The following is a 20255-nucleotide window of genomic DNA, read 5'->3' as shown; positions in this document are numbered from 1 at the left end:
ATTCGGAAATCTATAAAATGCAGCCAATCTATAGTAAAACCCTGAAACTGAAAATCTATAGAAATCCAAATCTACATCATAACCATCGCAGCGCATAGAGCTCCCAGACTCAACCACATCTTGGGCATGTTTCCAGAAGCGCTGTTCTCGTCGCTCTCAGCGGTAGAAGAGGCAGTGCTTCCCGTTGAGGTAGCATCAGCATCCGAACCACTTGTCTCGGCAGCTCCGTTGTTCTTGAAGTCGGCGCTGGCGGTCTCGCTTGACTTGGCGGTAGACATGGTGGTAGCCTCGGAGTCGGAGGCAGTCTTGCTGGAGGAGTCGGAGGAAGTTGTGGAGGCGGCTTCAGCAGCAGATTTCGTCTCCTGCTCCTTCTCCTCGTCCTTCTCGCTCATGTTGCCCTCCCGGCCGCTGTCCTTCTTATCAAAGTCGATGCTCTTGTATGATCCGGAACTGTCACCGTAGGTGTATTCCTTAGCGGGGTTGAGGTTTTGAACCTTGATCTTCTGGACGGTCATGGTGTAAGGGACATCCTTGTAATCGGTCTCTCCGCCAGCCCACTCAATAGTTCCCTCTGCATTATCGGGATCACCACCAGCCCAGATACCGAGCTTCAATCGCATGGGTGTTTGAGGGTAGTTGGACTCGGCGAACTTGAGGGTGCGGACCTGGACGTCGTTGACGTACCACTCGACGGATTCGGGGGTCCAGGTAACGGTGTAGTTGTGGAATACGCCTTGGTTGTTGTCGGCGGGGAATGTGAGACTTTGGGTGTTGTCGCTGCTGCCCTTGGCGTACCAGTTGGTCTGAACTTCGCCTCCAGCACCTCCGAGGAACTCCCAATCACTGTTCTTGTCAGCACATGGCATACATTGTATAGTGAGTAAACTTACACCTCGTCGAGGACATCTGACAACATCACAATAGAAGAGACAATACCCACACCAGGTGCAGCCTTCATGTGAACCTCATAACGACCAAAGAACATGTACCACTTGCTCTGAAGGGTGGGGGAGTCGCCCTGCTTGTTAACAGAGAACTCGGCACCTTCCGAAGTGTACTTGACTTCTCCGTGGCCCGTTCCCTCCCAGTTATCATCGTCAGCGCCCTTTGTGAAGTCGAAAGAGTACAAAGAAGCATCTAGTCCAGGATTAGGCTCGCAGCCCGCTGTCAATCATATCAGCTCTGCTATAACCCACAGGCGGGTCTTGTTTGCTTACACTTCTTCATGGGATTGCAGTCGGAATAAGTTTGGCCGTAGGCTGAGGCTGCGAGACCCGCAACCAAAGCGACCTTGGACCAAGCGGAGACCATTGTGATTGATTGATTGATTAAAAAGAATATTATTATATATGAAAAACGAATGAAGTGGTTATCCAAAACAGCAATAACGAGAGACTGTAATGGAGTATTAAAAAAGAGTAAAAGAATGCGACGTTAGCCCACCACTTAAAGACTGGTCAGAAAGAGCAAGAACAAACTTTCGGCAAGTGGGAAAAAGAGAAGAAGTAGGGAAGGGGGAGGGTCAAAGTGGATATAAAAACAAACAATGGTCTTTGTGCTCGAATGAATGCGACATTTCTTTTCCTCTTTCTGTCTGCTGCGCCTGGCAGACTTGATTCAAGAGCGGTTTAGCTGATCTTGGCTAATGGCCCGTTGGGTAGGTTGATAGCTTGGGTTATCAGCGATACGGGAGCGAAATGAAGATGGTCACTGATTATTCTGGGCCCTGGTCGCCAGTGCAGAGGGAGTGGGTACGCAAGCTCTGACGCGTAATAAACCATCATCCTTGCTTTTCTCGATTATTTACGGGGAAAGCTGGATGATCTGACCCTTGGTTTGTCTGTTTACGGTTCGGTCAAAGACTTCGAGTGTCATCATTGACTTTTATCTCTCTTTGCCCTGACGATCCATTCTCTCAGTTAAAGGTTTGACGGTGGAGGCCTGTTAGTCAGGCACTGAATCCTCTTGTCAGCTTGCATAGGGGTTAGTCAAAAGCCTCGCCCTAACATTAGGGCGGCGCAAAGAGAGACGGGATGGACCAAGACACCATCTAAAAATGGCACAGAACTCAATAATTTCGTCTCTTCAGTTGAGTGCTCGTAAGATTTGAATGAGGGTGAGAATCAACTCAATCAGACGACATTTGTCGCTTATTATACGAGCACCTTGTCTATCTGCTACCGTTACATTATTCATCCCCATTGGGATTTATACGACACTCCCGTCGATAAGAAATGGATGCTTATCATCAGGAAAGGAATTTGATCCTCAGCTGAAAATCCGAGTTTAGTTGGGTCCAGGGCTTGAGTTTGGGGCTCTCGGTGCCCTTGCAGCACTAAAATTGGGGAACGCGTCGCGCTAATGAGATCTCGACTCCATGGATCAGCACGGTCGGGATGAGTTGTAGGGTAGCAATTGATCGAGATTCGCAATCAACAAAACTCATTGTTGCGGGATGCGATTCTTGAGACAAAAAAACGTATACATGTGATGCAATACCGGAGAGAATAATCAGAAAACTATCTTTTACATCTAGTCTGAAAGTTTGATGGAACCATAAGCGCTTATCGAAGCATCGTCATGTCAACAGTCTCATGGCTTGCAAGCGTTGTGCTCTGATCATTGTCATGTCTGGACGACACCAACCATCATTTGACAACTATCACGTGGACTATGCCAAGCTGGAAAAGAAATGAAGACACAATCAATTACAAACAACCAAGACTGGCTATCTATTTAACTTTTCTTGGTACTCTTGATTCATGACCGTTGTTTATGTGAAGCGTCACTAAGCCATATACCAAGCTCAACTCCAATCTGAGCCCCCTGATCAATCATACTCAAATGACCAGCCTTATCGATAACGACAATCTCCTTTGCCTTGAGCGCGTCACTCAGTCGATAAGCCACTTCAACTGGTAGCCACTTATCATTTTTACCCCAAATGATCTTGACAGGCAGCTTCGGCCCAACCTCCCCGTACCGCCCCTCGACTTCTTCCGTGCTCCGCGAATTAGCCTGGCATAATTCTCTAATGAAACCTTGTTTGCCGCCTTCCCGCGTCCACGGCTCTTTGAGCATCTGCATGGTTTCTTTGGAGAGTTCGTGGTACGCGGCGTCGCTAATGTAACTTTCAAGAATACCTTCGAATGCAGTGTCGGGCAGCTGTTCGAAGATGTGTGGGTTCTCGGCCATGCTTTTGAACAGAGGTTGGCCGAAGGGTCCAATTGCGACGACGTCAATTAAGCACAGACTCTCGTAGGGGAGATCATGAAGAAGATAGCCCCGTAGACTGACTAGACCACCGTTATCGTGACCGATAATGTGTGCCTTATCCTGAGACCAAGTTTTCTTCCATTCTTGAAAGAGAGCTGCGTAGACCTCTGCTTGACGCGCGAGGTTGCTGTCGAACTTTTCCACTGGGTTCGTGCTGGATTGTTGGCCTGGCTTGAGGGCTTCGGCGGGTGTTTCGCCGAAGCCAGGTCTGTCGAAGAGATGAACGCAGAATTGACGCGACAGCGCCAGCGCGAAGGGAACCCAAACGCGCGAGGACCATGGTGTTCCGTGAATAAAGATAAGAGGAGGGAGACCTTTATCGCCTACAGTGCCCCATTTTACATCGTAGATGTGAGTTGAGGTCTCATAGTGGAAGCTCTGAGTGAGAGCTGTAGGGTCTTGCGATGAGGTCATCGTGCGAATTTTGTGAAGTGAAGTGAGATGAGTTGTGAGAGTGATTCAGTGGTTAATTGAGGAAGAAAACGAGACTGGGATAAGCGCAATACTCTCACAATATTTATTCTCAAATAATTAACGTTTAATAGAACCTATGATGAAATGCGACCGAATCACAGTTCAATTGAGGGTGAGATTTGCCCCCGCGCCTTTATCTCGACACATTCTCACTGACCATGACATCGTCCTACTTCACGCACTTGATGAGAGCAGTTATCGATCGGACTTGACAGAGATATAATCCCGTCAATTAATACAACATCAAGACAACTAGCGAGGCATGGAATGAATTGATTAGCCTTCATAGAATAATTATTATTGTAGAAGTCCTCCGCATTCAGCCATCTCTTGGCGTTGACGATGATGTAACACGCGCCCTACGCCCTTCAATTGACACCCAAGATAAGGACACTTTTCGCCGCTCATTTCTAACCCTCCATCTTCTTCTATAACGCACATGGGATCATAAGAAAAGGCATCTTCAAAATGTCTACCACGACAGCCGTCCAGCTCGAAGCCATCGGCAACGGTACACACAGTGAAGCTCCCTCGACCCTTCGTCCAAGAGCAGGACTCGCCGAAACCAGCTCGTCTCATCACAATGACTCGGATGATCCAGCTCTCGAAGCTTCTCGCATTGCTGATAGTACTGTCCCGGATGGAGGCTATGGCTGGGTTGTTATCATAGCCTGTTCGGTGGTTGCTTGGTGGGTGATCGGATTGAGTTATGTCTGGGGTGTATATCAACGCGCCCTCGTCGAGAGAGGAGTCGGATCACCTCTCGCTTTGTCCTTCTGCGGTTCCATCTCCCCAGCGCTTATGGCAACGGTCGGAATTCTTGTCGCGAGGATGATTCGTTCCTTCGGGACGCGAAAGCTCAGCTGCGTGGGCATTGTCCTCATGGCTCTATCCTTGATCTGTGCGAGCTTTGTAACAGACCATCTCGTGGGATTGATCTTCCTCCCCGGTGTGCCGTTGGGTCTGGGCATGAGCGGCTGCTTCATGTCGTTCTCTACTGCGCCCGCGCAATACTTTGTCAAGAAGAGAGGGCTTGCAAATGGATTGATCTACGCTGGAGGAGGCTTTGGTGGTGCGATCATGAGCATCGCCACAGATTCTTTGATCGAGAGGTTCAACGTGGAGTGGGCTTTCCGCATCACCGGGTTGTTGATCTTTGTCACGGGCTTTCCAGCCGCGTTCCTCATCAAGGAGAGAACACCTCTCGCCAAGACAGGCATCGTGGACTGGAACCTATTCCGTCAACTGAACTTCGCCATCCTCTTCTTCGCAGCTGGCATTGGCATCTTCCCTCTCCTGGTCCCTCCTTATTTCCTCCCCTTGTACTCTAGCTCAATGGGCCTTAGCACAAGCACTGGTGCTGGCTTGTTAGCCGGCTTCAGTTTTGCATCAGCTGTAGGCCGTATCGTCAGTGGCTATTTCTGCGACAAACTGGGCCCGGTGAACACTCTTGCAGCTTTCTTCTTGGGTAACTCGCTTACGATGCTTGCTCTTTGGCCTGCTTCGACGACGCTTGCACCGTTAGCTGTCTTTGCTGTTCTGAACGGTCTGATGAATGGCGGTTTCTTCTCCTCGATGCCGACCGTTGTCTCGAATGTCTTTGGGTCAGCTCGTGTATCTACGGCAATGGCAATGATGATTGTTGGCTGGGTGCTAGGTTATCTCCTCGTAAGTTCACAATGAAAGGTGTAGGATGCGACTAACAAGAACAGGGATCTCCCCTTGCCGGCTTTCTGCTTCAAAGTCACGGTGGTGCAGACGGTGGACTTGGTGCTTATCGTCCGGCGATGTTCTATGCTGGGGCAATGTCAGCTGTTGCGACTATGTTGACAGCATTCTTGCGATGGAGAATCAGCAGAAAGCTTCTCGCCAAGGTTTAGGGATTACAAGATATTGGTAAAAAAATGGAGAGTGAGCATGATTTACTATTCTTGTAATATACTATTGCTACCAATCTATGCTTGAACTAGCATCGCCAGTTGAGCAACCAGAATCACTCGACGCGCTTCCTTGCGTCCTCGTCCTTCGTCCCTTGATCTTGGGCACCGTGATATGTCGGAACACCTTCCGTCCCAGCTTACTATATAGCGGTAAGACACCTCCTGCTTCAATGAGAGTCTCTTCAACTTCTGACTGCTCGTACCGGAAAGCCTCTTCCGAGCCCTCGATGTGGATGGTCTTATCGTCCTTGTTAATTGTGATTACCGCGTCTTCATGTGCAAGCTCGTAGAACCGAGGGTCTTGTAGCTTGATGTTGAACAGACCCATGTTCAGCTGGTTCCGTTCATCTGAATGGTGTTAGTAGGTGATAGCGGTGGGAGATTCGAAGGACCTACAGATAAAGGCGAAGCCCTTGGCGATGACGGCTTCGACGCCAGCTCCTTGCAAGGCTCGGACCGCGTCCTCACGGGATGAGCCACTGCCAAACCCATGTTCTGCGACACTTGACAAAGTCAATTTCCATGGCATCAAGTGAAGCGCAAGGGCAAAGACTTACATAACTCGTGACCCATTGTTCGCCTTCTCTCTGAACTCTGGTCGGTAGTATTGGAAGCAGTGACTTCCGAGATCAGCGTTGTCGATTCCAGGCATAAACTCGGCAGGGATGACCGCATCGCTAGGAGTCCGTTAGTGTTGATTCAAGCAACATGGGGCTTGACTTACGTGTCAACGTTCTCTCCAAACCGCTGAATCTTAGATCGGAGGACTCGCGCACTTAGTGTCCTCGCTGTCTCTGGTTCAGAATCCCCACCATCGAGGATTCTTGGTACTTCAGTCGAAGAGGCCTCAGGACTCGGCTCACTGATCTTCAAAACTGGCTGCACTCCCTTCGCTCTACCACCACTAACGAGTCTCTCTAACTTGTCACGATCCAGCTGGTCCAGCAAGAATTTGGGATCTGTAACAACCATATCGAAACTTGACGCCGCAACCGCAGCAGCACAAGTGATATTGCCAAAACTTCCCTTACCCATTCTGTTTCTGAAGTTGCGGTTCTGAGAGGATAACCAGACTTCGCCTTCGCCTGCTACATCGACATCGTTAATGCCGACACAGTATGAACAGCCGGGCGCGCCGACCTCGAAACCCGCTTGGCGGTAGATGTCGAGCAGGCCGTGTTTGTTGAGGCGGTTGATGATGATGAGACTTCCGGGCGTGACGCGACGCTTGCCATGAGATGAAGGACGCATGCCTGCGTAGAGACCGGCTTCTAGGACCAAAGCGCCAATGATCAAGTCTTCTTCCGTGGTAGTACAAGCCCCGATGAAGCATCCATCAAGCTTCATGTCGGCCTTCTCCCAGATGGGAACGACATCATCCGGGTTTGGATACATAGCCATGGTCAAGCGGACTTCTGAGAGATCAATGGTTCTCTCATCGACATATTTTGCTCCATGGTCTGCACGAAAGTAAAGGCCGCCCTCACGATGTTCAGGCAGCTGTCGTCTTGCAATCCATGAAGAGGTCTCCTCGTCAGCCTCAAAGCAAGTACCCATACCACCAAACTCAGTCGTCATGTTTGCAATGGCAAATCTAGCGTCCATAGACAACTCCTTGAGGCCGGGACCACCATACTCAACTGCTCGTTGGAAAGCGATAGTGTTGCGCTTGAAGAGACCCAAAATGTGAAGAATGACGTCTTTGCCACCAACGCCAAAAGGTAGTTTGCCGACGAAGTTGATACGACAGACTTCGGGAACGCGGAACCAGGTTTCGCCGGTCACCATAGGCATGACGACGTCTGCAGCACCGAAACCAACGGCGAATGAACCCATGCTTCCTGCTGAGCAGGTATGCGAGTCACTACCAACCACAACACGACCAGGCTGTGCTCTTTCACGAGTAAAGTCGGTATGCATAATGCTTGTGTTGGCAGGAAGGAAGTCAATGATCTTGGCCTCTTTCCTAAAACGCTCTGCCTTGGCAATAAGACCCTTCTGCCGAGGCTGATGGTTCGTTCTCGGATCAACGATATGATCCACGGCCAGCCAAAGGCGATCATTACGGAAAGGCCGAGGGCGTCCCATTTGGTCGTAAGTCTTCTCCATACCACCCCAGAGAAGCTCAGATGTAAGCGTCCAGTCCACTTTGACGCAGATCATGTCTCCGGTTTCGACGTGGGATTTGGAGAGACCGATGGCTGCATGGGTAAGAATCTTCTCGATGATACCCATGGGACGGCGCTCATGTGTAAAGTTGAAGGATGGTGATGATGGTCGAAGGGTTGATAAGTTTGCGGTGTCTGCTGAGTTAAGAGCTTCAAGGTAGTAGTCGAAGTTATGAAGGAGAGTATGCATAAAATCGTCGGGCGTGGCTGTACCACCAATGTCTGGTGTTATCGTGTCAGACCCAACTTGGTCGACAGGGTCTAGAGTGCGACGGATGGCTTTTGACAAGGCTTCAGCCTCAGATTTCAAGCCTAGTGAGAGCTCTAGCATCAAACCAACTGCTTGTACGATACCGAGTGGATTCCCAGCCTTGTCTTTGGGCTTGAGGTTGAACGGCTCGAACAGACCGGGTGTTCTTGAAGAGCCTGTGTTGTGAGTGGTGGAGATAGCCGCGGATGCAAGGACATCTGGAGATCCGAGAATACCACCTGCCTGATCGGAGAGGATGTCGCCAAACATGTTCTCAGAAAGAAGGATGCCATTCAGTCTGCATGGATGGGAAGAGAGAATCATGGATGCAGTATCGACCAGAACATGATCCAGTTCGACCTCTGGAAATTCGTTCGTAAAGATGTCTGTAACAACAGATCTCCACAGTCGTGAAGTCGCCATAACATTCGCTTTGTCAACAGAGTGAACAGGCTTTGGAGGGGTGAACTGCATAGCATATGCACCAGCCATTCGCGCCAACTTCTCAATTGTCTGGCGAGAATAGACTGTAGTGTCATACGCTTCTCCATCAGGACCAGCCTCTTGCTTAGGTCCATAGTAGACACCACTCGTCAAATCTCGAAAGAATGTGATATCGAGATTCTCAACTGAATAGGCTTTGTAAGCACTCAGCTCAGCCAGCCGAGCAGAGGGGAACTTGACAGGTCGAATATTCGCAGACGCTCCAAGTTCTTGTCGAAGTGCCAACAATCCCTTTTCTGGCTCAATGCCATAATTGGAATCACCACAGGCACAAACAACTGTGGCATCAGATTTGCGACATGCGTCCAATATGGAGTCTGGCAAGGCTGTTGAGTGGCCTGCTGCTAAAGCGACACCTCCGAAATCGTGTCTTGAGATTTGGAAGGTTACACCTGGACGGATGTTCTGGATGAGGTGCAGGGTGCGTTCTGCATATGACGCGAGTTGAGAGCCATGGGCGTCCCCTGGTAGAATGGATACCCGGTAAGATAATTGATCCTTGATTAGAGGCATGGTGAAAATTGCTTTGCTTTACTGGGTCTGTCTCTACCTCGCAACGCTTTCTGCATGTTATATACAGGAAACGGCGCCAGAAAGCGGGCAAATAGCATCCGACATCGGTACTGCGTATCAATCGAGGACCTATGAGAGATTCTGATACAGCAATAATGGGAGCTGACCTTTGTTAGCTACTTGACCGGCACCACGCGGTGGTGAGCGGGGCCGTTCTTATCCGGCGGCGTCCACTCCCCGCATTGAACTAAGCATAACCGGAGGAGCCAACCGGGAACCAGAGATAGTAAGAAGCTTTTAGTGATAGAGCAGTGTCTTTATTTGGACTGGTATGATGGAACCGGAAGTTTGTGTACAGTTTGGTGGTACGATAGCAGCGTGGCGCATAACCACCAGTGCTGTGCATTGAGCGAGAGTGTGAGACCCAGTGAGCAAAGACATCATCGAAACTTCATCCATTAACATTTCTTTTATAGGAACCCGGAACTGATGTAATGGAGATTATCAGGTTGTTTCTTGGACTACTCTTGCATAGCGTTCGCATCGTGTTTCTGCTCCAGCTGTATCCTACATCGAGATGCTACGAGTCTTGCACATAAGCGCAAGGATAATGGGGCATTTGTAGATGACATCGGACAATCCAGTAAAGAGACCGTGATGCAAAAGATGAGTGCTATTGGTGAACTATGTAACTAAGTCTGATAAACAAGCGCATCTAATTCTTCCACTGGTACCCATTCGCACCATTAGCTCGTCCCTCATACTGATATCTCTCCTCCAACTCATAATACTTATTAAATCCCACGCCATCACATACCTCCGCGTAAGATAAAACAACGGGCGGCTTTCCAACCGTCATAGACCCCTTGATACCCTCCAATGCCTCGCGAATACTCTTCAGCTTGGCAGCAACAAGCGTCCAAGGATAAGATACCGCGCTATAGCCAATCTCAGCAAGGTCCTTGGCAGACAAATTCTGCGTCTTTCCTCCCTCGATGATGTTAGCAATTACAGGGAAGTTGAGGTCTTTGCGCAGACGCTCCATGGACTCGCGGTCGGGGAGGGCCTCGACAAAGACGGCGTCTACGCCAATCTCTATGGCTTTGCGGGCACGGGTGAGAGCCTCGTCGTAGCCGTGGATCAGACTGTCTGTGCGGGCCATGATCCAGATGTCTTGGCCTTCATTTCTGGCGTCGACGGCGGCTTGCCACCTGGCGTAAGCTTCGCTTCGAGACACGACGCTCTTGCCTGCAGTGTGGCCACATCCTATCATGTCGGGTTAGCATGACGAGCGTTATTGCAGAAGGGGTTTGGGTGCGACTCACGCTTTGGCCAGGACTGGTCTTCGATCATGATGCCTGCAGCACCAGCCAATGCGAATCTAAACAGGGAAAATTAGTCTTGCTCTACCATTCTTTGGGTTGGAAGCCACTTACCCTTGGACAGTCCTGCGGACGTTCATTGGGCTACCGTATCCTGTATCGCCATCCACAATAACGGGAACATTAACTTCCCTGATAACTTCTTGAACCTTGTTAACCACCTCTCCAAAAGCAATGTATCCTGTATCCGGCAGTCCAAAGGCTGAAGCCATGGGGTATCCCGCCAAGAAGACAATCGGAAAGCCGGCTTCTTCGCATAGGCGAGAGCTCAGAGCATCGTAGCTGCACACATTGGCGACGATCTTGGAAGGGTCCTCGTGAGCTTCTTGGATAAGAGCGCGGACACGGGAAGCTTTGATAGAGGGAGTAGCGCCGCGGCAATTGGCGAAGTCGATGCTGACACCCTTACCAGTGCTTTTGATAGGAGGGTATTGACTTGCTTCGAAGGTGAAGGGGTAGGGGTTTGCGTTGACAATTGACTTGGACATAGTGATATTTAGATGTTGTTACTATTGTGATTGTGTTTGATGTATTGATGTATTGCTTTATGCTTATTACTCTCAATTCCGCCTGTTCTTTGCATCTCTTTTATACTCAGAATTACTGCATCTTGGCCCAACATCCTCCGATTTCTACCCCGACTTTCGGCGCCGAGTCGGCGAGCTTCAAGTATGACATGGAAAGAGCATTTGTTATTTAGACTTGAGCATCCCACGACTGCGATGGGATATTAACGGGCAGGCATTGGTTCGTGGTTCGTCGTCCGCTGTGCGTCTGCCGGTGTCTGGCCCAGTCTACGTTGCGCTAGCGGATCGCGCCGGACCGACACGGATACTCACGGCCGTCACGCCGGCCTCTTCAGCGGCATCAATCCTGCCAGGGATCAATCACAATCTTTCAGATTACCCCAGATTCTCTCCAGAGACCAACCTCGGACTGATCTTCTCCATTCACAGACCATGGAAAGCCCTGAACGTCCCAGTAATACCCGGGCCTTTAAGCGCAGCTATGTCGCTTGCGTATCCTGCCGGGCGCGCAAGGCAAGATGCGTCATCAAGGACAATCCACCCTGCGCCAAGTGCGCCCGCGAACATCGGGAATGCCATTTCGATCATCGGCCGAGAGCCCCGAAACATCGCGACGCGCCAAAGTGGACTCAGGATGCACCAACTCGGCCTGTAGCTCAGATGCCGCTTCCGCAAGAGACCCAGACCACGAATCTCTCTCCGCAGGACGTCTCTGGGTTCGGTCCGTCGCCAAATAATTCCAGTCAATCGCTGTATGACAGAGTACAGTCGACTATAGTCACTGGGACTACTGATGCTTTGGACTTTTTGTCCAATGCAGCTGGTCAACGACACAGCATAGCGGCATCTACCCCATCTCAAGCAAATCCCCTGACAAACGCCTCTCACTCTAGTGGACCCAAGGTTGTATCAGGCGGGTACAATGGAGTCGGGTTCACCATCACCGCCCTGTCAGAGCCGGATGATGCCTGTCTCGACATGTGGGATAAGTGTCGGTTTGTTCGTCAAGGATGGTTTACTGCTCAAGAAGCTGTTACATACATCGATCTGTAAGTCAGACGCCCATACTCACCAACAAATCTTGAACTAATAGTGGTAGGTTCTTTGAGAAACTGGCCCCTCTCACACCTATGGTATTAGACCAGTTTCGCAGCCATTCATCACACACCCATCTCGTCTGCGAAGAAGCCATGCTCTGTGTCACGCTCCTGATGATCGCGTCACGCTTCTTCAAGCTCCCCGGCGCTGGTGGGACCTCGAGAAGCCACAACGCTCATCAGCGACTGTGGAACTACTGTGAACTTCTCATCAAGCGCATCCTCCTTGGTCAAGAAAAGCAGTCTACTTCCCAGACAAGAACAATTGGCACAATAGAAAGTCTTTTACTCATATCAGACTGGCACCCAAGAGCACTACATCTTCCACCGGAGACTGAAGGTTGGGATGGGTTGCTAATCACCCCCACGTATGATCGAACAAATAGAAAGTACACCGACGATGAGATGCCGCTTATTCGCTGGAAGCAGGACGTCTTTGACCCTGCCAAAAGGGCCAATAGAATGTCTTGGATGCTGCTAGGTATGGCTAACAACCTGGCCTATGAGCTCGGCGTTCTTTCCACGCACCAAGATGCAAGTCAATCTGTCAGTCCGGAAGTCCTTCGAAGCCGTCGAACACAGAAGCTCCTGTATGTCTACGTTACGCAAACTGCGACCCGCCTAGGATACCCTTCTGTGTTTCCTGAGAGTATCTCCATCACCGCTTCGAGGCTACCAGCTCAGAATGCAGGCGATCCAAGTAGCCGGCCCTGGATAGCGTACATGGACCTCAGTCTAGAACTCACTCAGCTGTCACGAACAGCCTCATCCATGTTTTTCCACTCAGCCGCTCATTTACAAACCCAGGTCATGGGAGATCACTACGCGGATCTGTTGGAGCACTTTTCGCTGTCTTTATCTAAATGGCAGGACAAGTTCGACAATCTGAGTCACGATATCGCCGCACCTCTTCGCGACACGCTTGCAATTGAGTTCCATCATACCAAAGCCTGCACGGGCGCTATTTCCATCCAAGCAGTAGTTGCTCGAGCGTCGTCAGCTGGCTTTACTTCAGCCACAACAAACCAAGACGAAGCGCTGTCTGCTTTTATCACACCGAAAGACGCGAGGTTCCTGCAAGAAGTCATATCAGATACAAAGAAGGTCTTGCACACAGCGACCATGAGCGACTTCAAGCACCATCTTCCTTATGCCCCCGCTCGTATCAAGATTAGCGTCATCAGCTCGTCTGTCTTTCTGCTCAAAGCACTAAGTGTTGGGTCTACTCACACCGATGTCAGCGATGCGTTGTATACTCTAGACCAGTGTACATCAACGCTTAAGTCGTCACCCGCAGATGATATGGACTTTGCGTTAAGATACGCAGATCTCATCGAGAAGCATACAGCTCAATTTAGAGCTCACCTCACACAAACTAGGGGCCATAGCTCTAGTGATCAGAGCCGCACCTCCATACCCGCAGGTACCAGTCAACCTGAGAACGGCACAGGAGGTTCAGTGTCGTATCTGTCAAGCTTAGAGTCCCAACCGATTGAAGATGGAGGGAACTATATGAACTTTGATGTGGGGGATACCTGGGTTTCACTCCCGTTTGATTCAAGTATTGCGCCGTTTGGCGAAGGCGCTGATCAGTTGGCTCTAGGATTGGATGTTGATTCATTGAACTTCCTTTGGAGTTTGCCGGAGCTGGGGCAAGGGGAGACGGGGTTCGTGTAGACGGGATAGCAACGGTCAAATTCCGAGCGATTTGTCGAAGCTGTGAGTGTGTATCGTCATATCTTGTAGTTTGTAAAAGGCCATGATGATAAATATGCTAGCCCTTCCTCCTGGCATGGAGTGTTATGTGTGGCGCGAGAGTCAACACCCACAGGGTGCGTTCCAGATCCTGCGCGGCGTGCAGCCATGCCGGCCCTGGAACATCCGCTCTTATCCGGTACATGGACGGTGAAGGGAGGAGGCAAAGAAAGCAAGAAATTGTGCATCACTAGTCTTAGCCAAGATTATCAGCAAGAAAGCTTTATCCGACATCAAAGCTTGGACTAGGAGATGGATAGTCAAGGCTGTGACATATTGCGCCGTTTCAGCTCGATCGAAGACTTCAAGAAGTCTGATATCCAGGGCCTGGAGTAGGCGTAGCAGCTATTTTACCACGTACCAGTGACATGTCTGCGAATGCTGCTTACGCAGGCACCACACCAAGAAGCTAGCCATGTCTAAGTCAGGACTACAATACCAAGACTTGGCTGAACCTTGTTCATCTCAACCATGACCTAGCGTCCCTTGCAGCGCGGGGTAATCTGGGGTAGCATGCACTACAACACCCTCTACCATAGAAATCCTGATAAGACAACTCGTCGCCACGACTGAGTTGAGTATCTATATCAATGGCGACCCATTCACCATTCCATCGATGACCATCAAGCTCATCCACAACTTCAATTAATTCACCTCTATCTTTTCAACATGTCCAAAGTCCAGAACAAGAATGTGACCGATGTTGAGGAGAAGGGTCACTGTGACCATCTTGAGAAACATGACACTCAGATCTTCTCTTCGGTCGATGAGACCGGCACCCATAAGAAGGTTGATCCGGTGGAGATCAAGCTTGTGAAGAAGCTTGACTGGATCATTCTTCCTATGTTGTGGATCATGTACTGGTTCAACTACCTCGACCGCAATGCCATCACCGTTGCGAGATTGGACGGTCTTGAAGAAGAGCTCAATCTCAGTTCTACAGAGTACCAAACTTGTGTGTCGATCCTGTTTGTGGGATACATCCTTGGTCAAATTCCGTCCAGTAAGCTGCCTTCCCTTATCATAACACCAGAAACTTCAGCTGACTTACTTCAGACATGCTCATGACACGGATTCGACCTTCGCTTTATATGTCCGGCGCCATGGCACTTTGGGCCGTGGTCAGTACCCTTACAGCCATATGCCACGACTTCAAGGGCCTCGTCCTGACACGATTCTTCCTCGGCGTCACCGAAGCACCTTTCTACCCAGGCGCCCTCTACGTTCTGTCGATTTTCTATACCAAGAAGGAGATTGCAACGCGAATTTCTATCCTCTTCACTGCCAATATCTGTGGAACTGCCTTTGCAGGACTCATCGCTATTGGTGTGTTTGAGATGAGTGGCGTCGCAGGGCTTGCTGGTTGGAGATGGCTCTTCATCCTTCAGGGCATCATCACTTTTGTCATCTCCATTGGCTCAGCATTCATCTTGCCCGATGAGCCTGGAAATACAAAGTGGTTGACTGAGGAGGAACGGCAGCTGGCCCACGATCGAATCGCCGCGGATACAGTCCAGATTCGAACCAACACAACTACTTGGGCTGGTCTTCTCGACGCATGCAAGGATCCTCGCCTTTGGGTCCTTGTATTTATGCAACACTTCCACATGGCTGCCAGTAACTTCAAGAATTTCTTCCCTACTATTGTTGGAACTCTCGGCTTCGATCGCAACACTACTCTTGCTCTTACTTGCCCACCCTACATTGTTTCGGGCATTGTGTGCATAGCATGGGCAGCGAACTCTGGTAAGTAGTAGCACCTTGATGAGCAATGAACACAGACTAACATAAAGCAGGTCGAATGAACGAAAGAACTTGGCACATCACTGTTGCCAAAATCATGGCCGTCATTGGCTTTGTACTAGCATGTACCGTTCACAATACAGGTGCCCGCTACTTCGCCATGTGCGTTTTCGCCAGTGGAGTCTACGCTTGCAACAGTGTTATTCTTGGTTGGGTCGCTAGTACTTGTGGTCAAACCAAGGAGAAGAAGGCCATCTCCCTTGCCATGGCAAATACCATTGCCACACTAGGACCTATTTACACCCCAGTAAGCTCCCTGGACTCGGAGGACGAAACATCACTAACTCCTTTAAGTACCTTTGGCCAAGCTCTGATGAGCCCATGTATCCTGTCGCTATGTCAAGCAGCGCTGCGTTCTCAGCTGCCTCGGCTGTCCTGGCTTGGGTGCTGCGTTGGATGCTAATTCGGGAGAACCGCAAGATCCGAGCGTCGAACAACGAGGAGAGACTATTTTACGCGTACTGATCAAGATCCACGGTATATAAGGCTTTTGGGTACTTAGTTCACCTACTTTCTACCGATTTTTTCTCATCAGTGCGCTTGATTCACTTGATACGAAAGATGCGTGTAATCAATATCATATTGACAATACAGTAAAGAGCGGAAGTAAGTCGAAACGAGTGAACAGAAATGAGCCAATGGGTACCATAGCCCACAAAAGCAGATTTGGACTCATACTCCTTATAACTCTCCTTATTCAGTGGAGTATTCACTTGGTCTTCCTTGAGTTGTAACTTTGTGACATCGACTACTGGCTTGGCAAATCGATGGTCTCGAGGAGAATAGTCTAGCGGCAGCGGCCAAGTTACATAACGCCATTATCGTCAAATTGTACCTCTGCGACAGCTGAAGTCTACCTCTCATCATGCATATTCCGCAAAGAATTCACTCAATATCCAAATTGTCGTTTTGTTGCATGCTAAGAAGACATGCATGTCATGATGGCTTCAATATCGGATAAACACTGTCCCGATTGCGGGTGCGGCAATAGCATCTCGACGTACAGATTTCTTATTCCCGCGTATCAGAACTGAATTTCGGTTATGCCGTCGCTTATTCCAGGATGCTAAACCCGACGCAAAGCCGTGATTAGCATGAAGTTATCGAGATAAGGTTTCACAGAGTTCATATCTGCACATAAGGCAGTCATTGAATCCTAATTGAAGCAATGCACAACTCGCAAATGCATCCTTGATCAAAGACTAGATGCTCTCGCAAGAATGGCATCAATAAACCAGCCAGATGTTGAAGCAAAAACGCCCGAGAAAGAGCCAGACAGAGTATCCTTCAGCCAAGCCACCGCCGATGTCGGACAGAATGAGATACAATTGCCAATTGGTCATGAAGCACTGGAGGCATCATTCTCTGTGACTGAGCTTCTTCAATCGAGACATATTGATGCATCACCAACCTCAGACTCTAAGATTCCCGACTTTCTATCCCCTTTTAGATGGTCTCTCAAAAAGAAGATAACCATTCTCTCTGGTGCCTTCATGGCATCAACACTCGCGTCATACTCCTCCGGTGCTTATGCCCTCGCCTCAAACCCCCTTCGAAGTGAATGGAACATTGATGATACTCAATTCAATGCTGGAATTACCCTGTTCGTCACAGGCTTCGCCATTACGCCCATGGTTCTCGCTCCTGTAAGCGAGGTACACGGAAGATATTGGGTATTTGTGGCTTCCGGCATAGTCTTCTTCCTTGGTAGTCTTGGATGCGCTGTTACGAACAGCTACGCTGGAATGATGGTCGCCCGCCTGATTACGGGTAATGGTGCTGCTGTCTTTGCCACCTTGACTGGAGGCGTTGTCAGTGATCTATATCGGAAGGAAGATCGAAACACACCAATGGCTCTGTACTCACTGTCTATCATGATTGGCACTGGCTTGGGTCCTCTGGTCAGCGGTATCATAGTTGATCGCCTAGGCCGGAGATGGATATTTTATGTCCAACTCATCACCATTGGGACTGCGACCGCCCTTATCTTCTTTCTATTTCAAGAAACGCGAAGTAACGTGTTACTACGACGGAAATGCGCCGCCCTCAATGAGATGCAGTTCAAGATTCTAAACGAAACGGCTGTGCTCTTTGTTCCGTCGGTTGAAGAAAACATCCATGTCGAGATCAGCATGCTTTGGCGAAGTCTCGCATTTCCCTTGCGTTTATTGATGACAGAGTCCATTCTATTCTGGTTCACCTTGTGGGTATCATTTGCTTGGGCAATTCTTTACATGCAGTTTAGCAGCGTCGGCCTTGTCTTCACAGCTGTATATGGCTTTGACAGCACTCAGGTTGGAGCAGTTTATGCAGCAGTTGTCGTTGGGTCCATCATGAGTATCATATTGGCTGTCATCCAGGAACCAATTTTGCGTTTGGCTTTTCCTCACAAGACGATTTCTACGACACCAGAGCAGCGACTGCTATCTCCCTGCATTCAGTCCATTCTCCTACCCATCGGCCTGTTCTGGTTTTTCATGTCTGCTAAACCGGATACAACCTGGGTTTCCCCGACACTAGCGATTGGATCTTGCACAATGGGTATCTATAGTATTTATCTTGCTGTCTTTAATTACCTTGCGGATACATATCATGGATACGCCTCGTCAGCCTTGGCTGCCCAAAGCCTATGTCGTAATCTGATAGGAGGCATCTTTCCGTTACTTACTGCCAGAATGATAAATAGTTTAACTTTGAAAGGGACTGGTGGTCTTTTGGGCGGACTGGGGCTAGTCTTGACTGCCATTCCATGGCTCCTGTATTTTTACGGGCGGAGAATTCGAGGTCGCAGCCCTTTCGCCAAAGAGATGGAATAATCTGGTGTCAAGTAATATCTATGGAAATCGCGAATTGCTTCAAGCTTCGCAGATAAACAATGATGGAGAGAATTGTTGTATGAGCACTAGACATAGTTCCATCTTCTGATAACCAGGTTAGCTACATTGTGCGACCTCATTGCAACTTTTATTTGTCGGCAAACGCCTTGAGTAGCTTTGCAGACGCCAATTCAACCACGGCTCTGGCAGTAGGCGATCCCCGAATAGGCGCCAGCATAGCAAAATCGTGAACTTGTCCATCGGCCTTGATAACAGCCGCATCGACGCCCAGCTGTTGCAGTCTATGCCCAAAAGCCTCGCCCTCACCGATAAGCGGATCGGCACCAGATAGGAAGATAGTCGTAGGTGGGAACTTTGCAAGAACTTCATCAGGAGCGAATTGCAGGGGTGAAGTTAGTGGAAGCTTTCGGTCTTCTTCGTTAGGGAGGAAGGCTGGGATCATCCAATCCATGGTCTTTTCCGAGAGATAAGGACCATTTTGGAAAGTTTGATAAGTTTTGGATTTGCTGTGTGTGTCTGTGACTGGGTAGAGAAGAACGATTTGCCCGATCTTGGAGGGAAGGTTGCGGCTTTGGGCGAGTTGTGTCATTGCAATAGCCATGTGGCCTATACCTTAATTAGACTCTCAGTTTGCGAGAGGAATTTGGTACTTACCGCCGACACTATCGCCAGCTAGACCAAAGGTATCAACCTTAAGGCCATACTTGTCGCCATTCTTGATGAAGTGCTCCAGGACGCCGTACACCTGCTCAAATTGGACTGGGTATTGTGCTTCAGGAGCTGGTGTGTAGTAAGGGAACACAACGGCAGCCCCAGTCTGGCGTGCAAAATCTTCCATCAATGCGCCATGCACTGTCGGACTACGAGAGTTAGTCAGTAAATATCATCTGCCTTTTTCGTCTTCTTACCTTCCGAGAATCCATCCACCACCGTGGGTGTAAAAGATCACGTTAAGGGTGCCCTGCGCGTTCTTTGGCCGGAAAATGACAGTCGTGACACTTTCGCCTTTGACTTCGACTTTCACTTCTTCGCTCTTGATGTCATCAGCAGGCTTATAGCTCTGAATATTTTCCAGGATCTCGCGAGCTTCAGTGTAGGACTTTGTGTATAATGGTGGACCTTCAGCTGCCGCGTCGGCGAACTTGCGATTGATGGGATCGAGATAAGTATCCATGGTCAAAATTTGTCACCGGTTTGAATGAAGAAAATGTTTGTAGGTTCTGGTAAGTCATGAACGGATTCAAGGGTGTTCAGTCTTCTTATATCATAAGCCAAACCCGCATCAGTGGCTTGCTTATCCAGATGCCCGAGATCAGGCCCCCGCACCAGGTGCCATCCTGAAGAGTTTAGCATGAATCGATATCACCAAGTCTTCATAAGCAAGTGCTTACGTTTGTATCATCTTTCTAAGCTTCTCCCCTCGCCTCATTGGTCGAGAGCAGATGGAATTTCCGGTGATCTCTGGAAAAGGAAGAATTGGCTGCAAAACAAGGAAAGTGAAGTTGTGTTCGTCCTTTGTTTTCGTATACGCTATCTGCATAAAGGCATAATTGGTCATTCTGAATCTGCACAGTGACACCGTACTGCATGAACTGCTTCTGTTGGTGGGCGTATGTAGTTTTTATTCGACCCAGCCTCGCAAGTATCTGGCTATTCAAACATGGAGTGAATCCGTTCACATCATGTACTGCAGACCGATTTTGTAGGCGTGGTATTCGGGTTGGATTGG

At 49.4% G+C, this 20255-nt stretch overlaps 9 protein-coding genes across 9 annotated transcripts; 4 read left to right on the top strand and 5 right to left on the bottom strand.

The window, feature by feature from the left end:
- Positions 1–71: 71 nt before the first annotated feature.
- FIESC28_09583 (uncharacterized protein) lies at positions 72–1311 on the bottom strand (the record flags this gene model as incomplete). The annotated part of the gene is made up of 3 exons (XM_031163719.1): positions 72–843; positions 891–1164; positions 1218–1311. 3 exons carry the CDS (start codon positions 1309–1311, stop codon positions 72–74), a joined length of 1140 nt encoding a protein of 379 aa, XP_031012219.1.
- Positions 1312–2760: 1449 nt separating this feature from the next.
- FIESC28_09582 (uncharacterized protein) lies at positions 2761–3690 on the bottom strand (the record flags this gene model as incomplete). The annotated part of the gene is made up of 1 exon (XM_031163718.1): positions 2761–3690. The coding sequence occupies one exon, from the start codon at positions 3688–3690 to the stop codon at positions 2761–2763; it is 930 nt and encodes a 309-aa protein (XP_031012218.1).
- Positions 3691–4218: 528 nt separating this feature from the next.
- FIESC28_09581 (uncharacterized protein) lies at positions 4219–5630 on the top strand (the record flags this gene model as incomplete). The annotated part of the gene is made up of 2 exons (XM_031163717.1): positions 4219–5418; positions 5463–5630. The coding sequence occupies 2 exons, from the start codon at positions 4219–4221 to the stop codon at positions 5628–5630; spliced, it is 1368 nt and encodes a 455-aa protein (XP_031012217.1).
- A 67-nt stretch (positions 5631–5697) lies between these two features.
- On the bottom strand, positions 5698–9125 carry FIESC28_09580 (uncharacterized protein; the record flags this gene model as incomplete). The annotated part of the gene is made up of 4 exons (XM_031163716.1): positions 5698–6038; positions 6087–6193; positions 6248–6367; positions 6415–9125. 4 exons carry the CDS (start codon positions 9123–9125, stop codon positions 5698–5700), a joined length of 3279 nt encoding a protein of 1092 aa, XP_031012216.1.
- Positions 9126–9840: 715 nt separating this feature from the next.
- On the bottom strand, positions 9841–10995 carry FIESC28_09579 (uncharacterized protein; the record flags this gene model as incomplete). The annotated part of the gene is made up of 3 exons (XM_031163715.1): positions 9841–10391; positions 10451–10506; positions 10562–10995. The coding sequence occupies 3 exons, from the start codon at positions 10993–10995 to the stop codon at positions 9841–9843; spliced, it is 1041 nt and encodes a 346-aa protein (XP_031012215.1).
- A 471-nt stretch (positions 10996–11466) lies between these two features.
- On the top strand, positions 11467–13808 carry FIESC28_09578 (uncharacterized protein; the record flags this gene model as incomplete). The annotated part of the gene is made up of 3 exons (XM_031163714.1): positions 11467–11755; positions 11813–12083; positions 12134–13808. The coding sequence occupies 3 exons, from the start codon at positions 11467–11469 to the stop codon at positions 13806–13808; spliced, it is 2235 nt and encodes a 744-aa protein (XP_031012214.1).
- A 747-nt stretch (positions 13809–14555) lies between these two features.
- FIESC28_09577 (uncharacterized protein) lies at positions 14556–16154 on the top strand (the record flags this gene model as incomplete). Its single annotated transcript, XM_031163713.1, has 4 exons — positions 14556–14889; positions 14943–15632; positions 15683–15936; positions 15984–16154. The coding sequence occupies 4 exons, from the start codon at positions 14556–14558 to the stop codon at positions 16152–16154; spliced, it is 1449 nt and encodes a 482-aa protein (XP_031012213.1).
- Positions 16155–16909: 755 nt separating this feature from the next.
- FIESC28_09576 (uncharacterized protein) lies at positions 16910–18505 on the top strand (the record flags this gene model as incomplete). Its single annotated transcript, XM_031163712.1, has 1 exon — positions 16910–18505. The coding sequence occupies one exon, from the start codon at positions 16910–16912 to the stop codon at positions 18503–18505; it is 1596 nt and encodes a 531-aa protein (XP_031012212.1).
- Positions 18506–18653: 148 nt separating this feature from the next.
- On the bottom strand, positions 18654–19700 carry FIESC28_09575 (uncharacterized protein; the record flags this gene model as incomplete). The annotated part of the gene is made up of 3 exons (XM_031163711.1): positions 18654–19132; positions 19181–19386; positions 19435–19700. The coding sequence occupies 3 exons, from the start codon at positions 19698–19700 to the stop codon at positions 18654–18656; spliced, it is 951 nt and encodes a 316-aa protein (XP_031012211.1).
- Between the last annotated feature and the right edge of the window lie 555 nt (positions 19701–20255).

This window comes from Fusarium coffeatum, assembly GCF_003316985.1.
Source record: "Fusarium coffeatum strain FIESC_28 chromosome Unknown BRIP53273_contig_251, whole genome shotgun sequence".
NCBI classification, from domain to species: Eukaryota; Fungi; Ascomycota; class Sordariomycetes; order Hypocreales; family Nectriaceae; genus Fusarium; species Fusarium coffeatum.
Note: the sequence above shows the minus strand (reverse complement) of the source record. Positions and strands in the feature narration are given on the sequence as shown.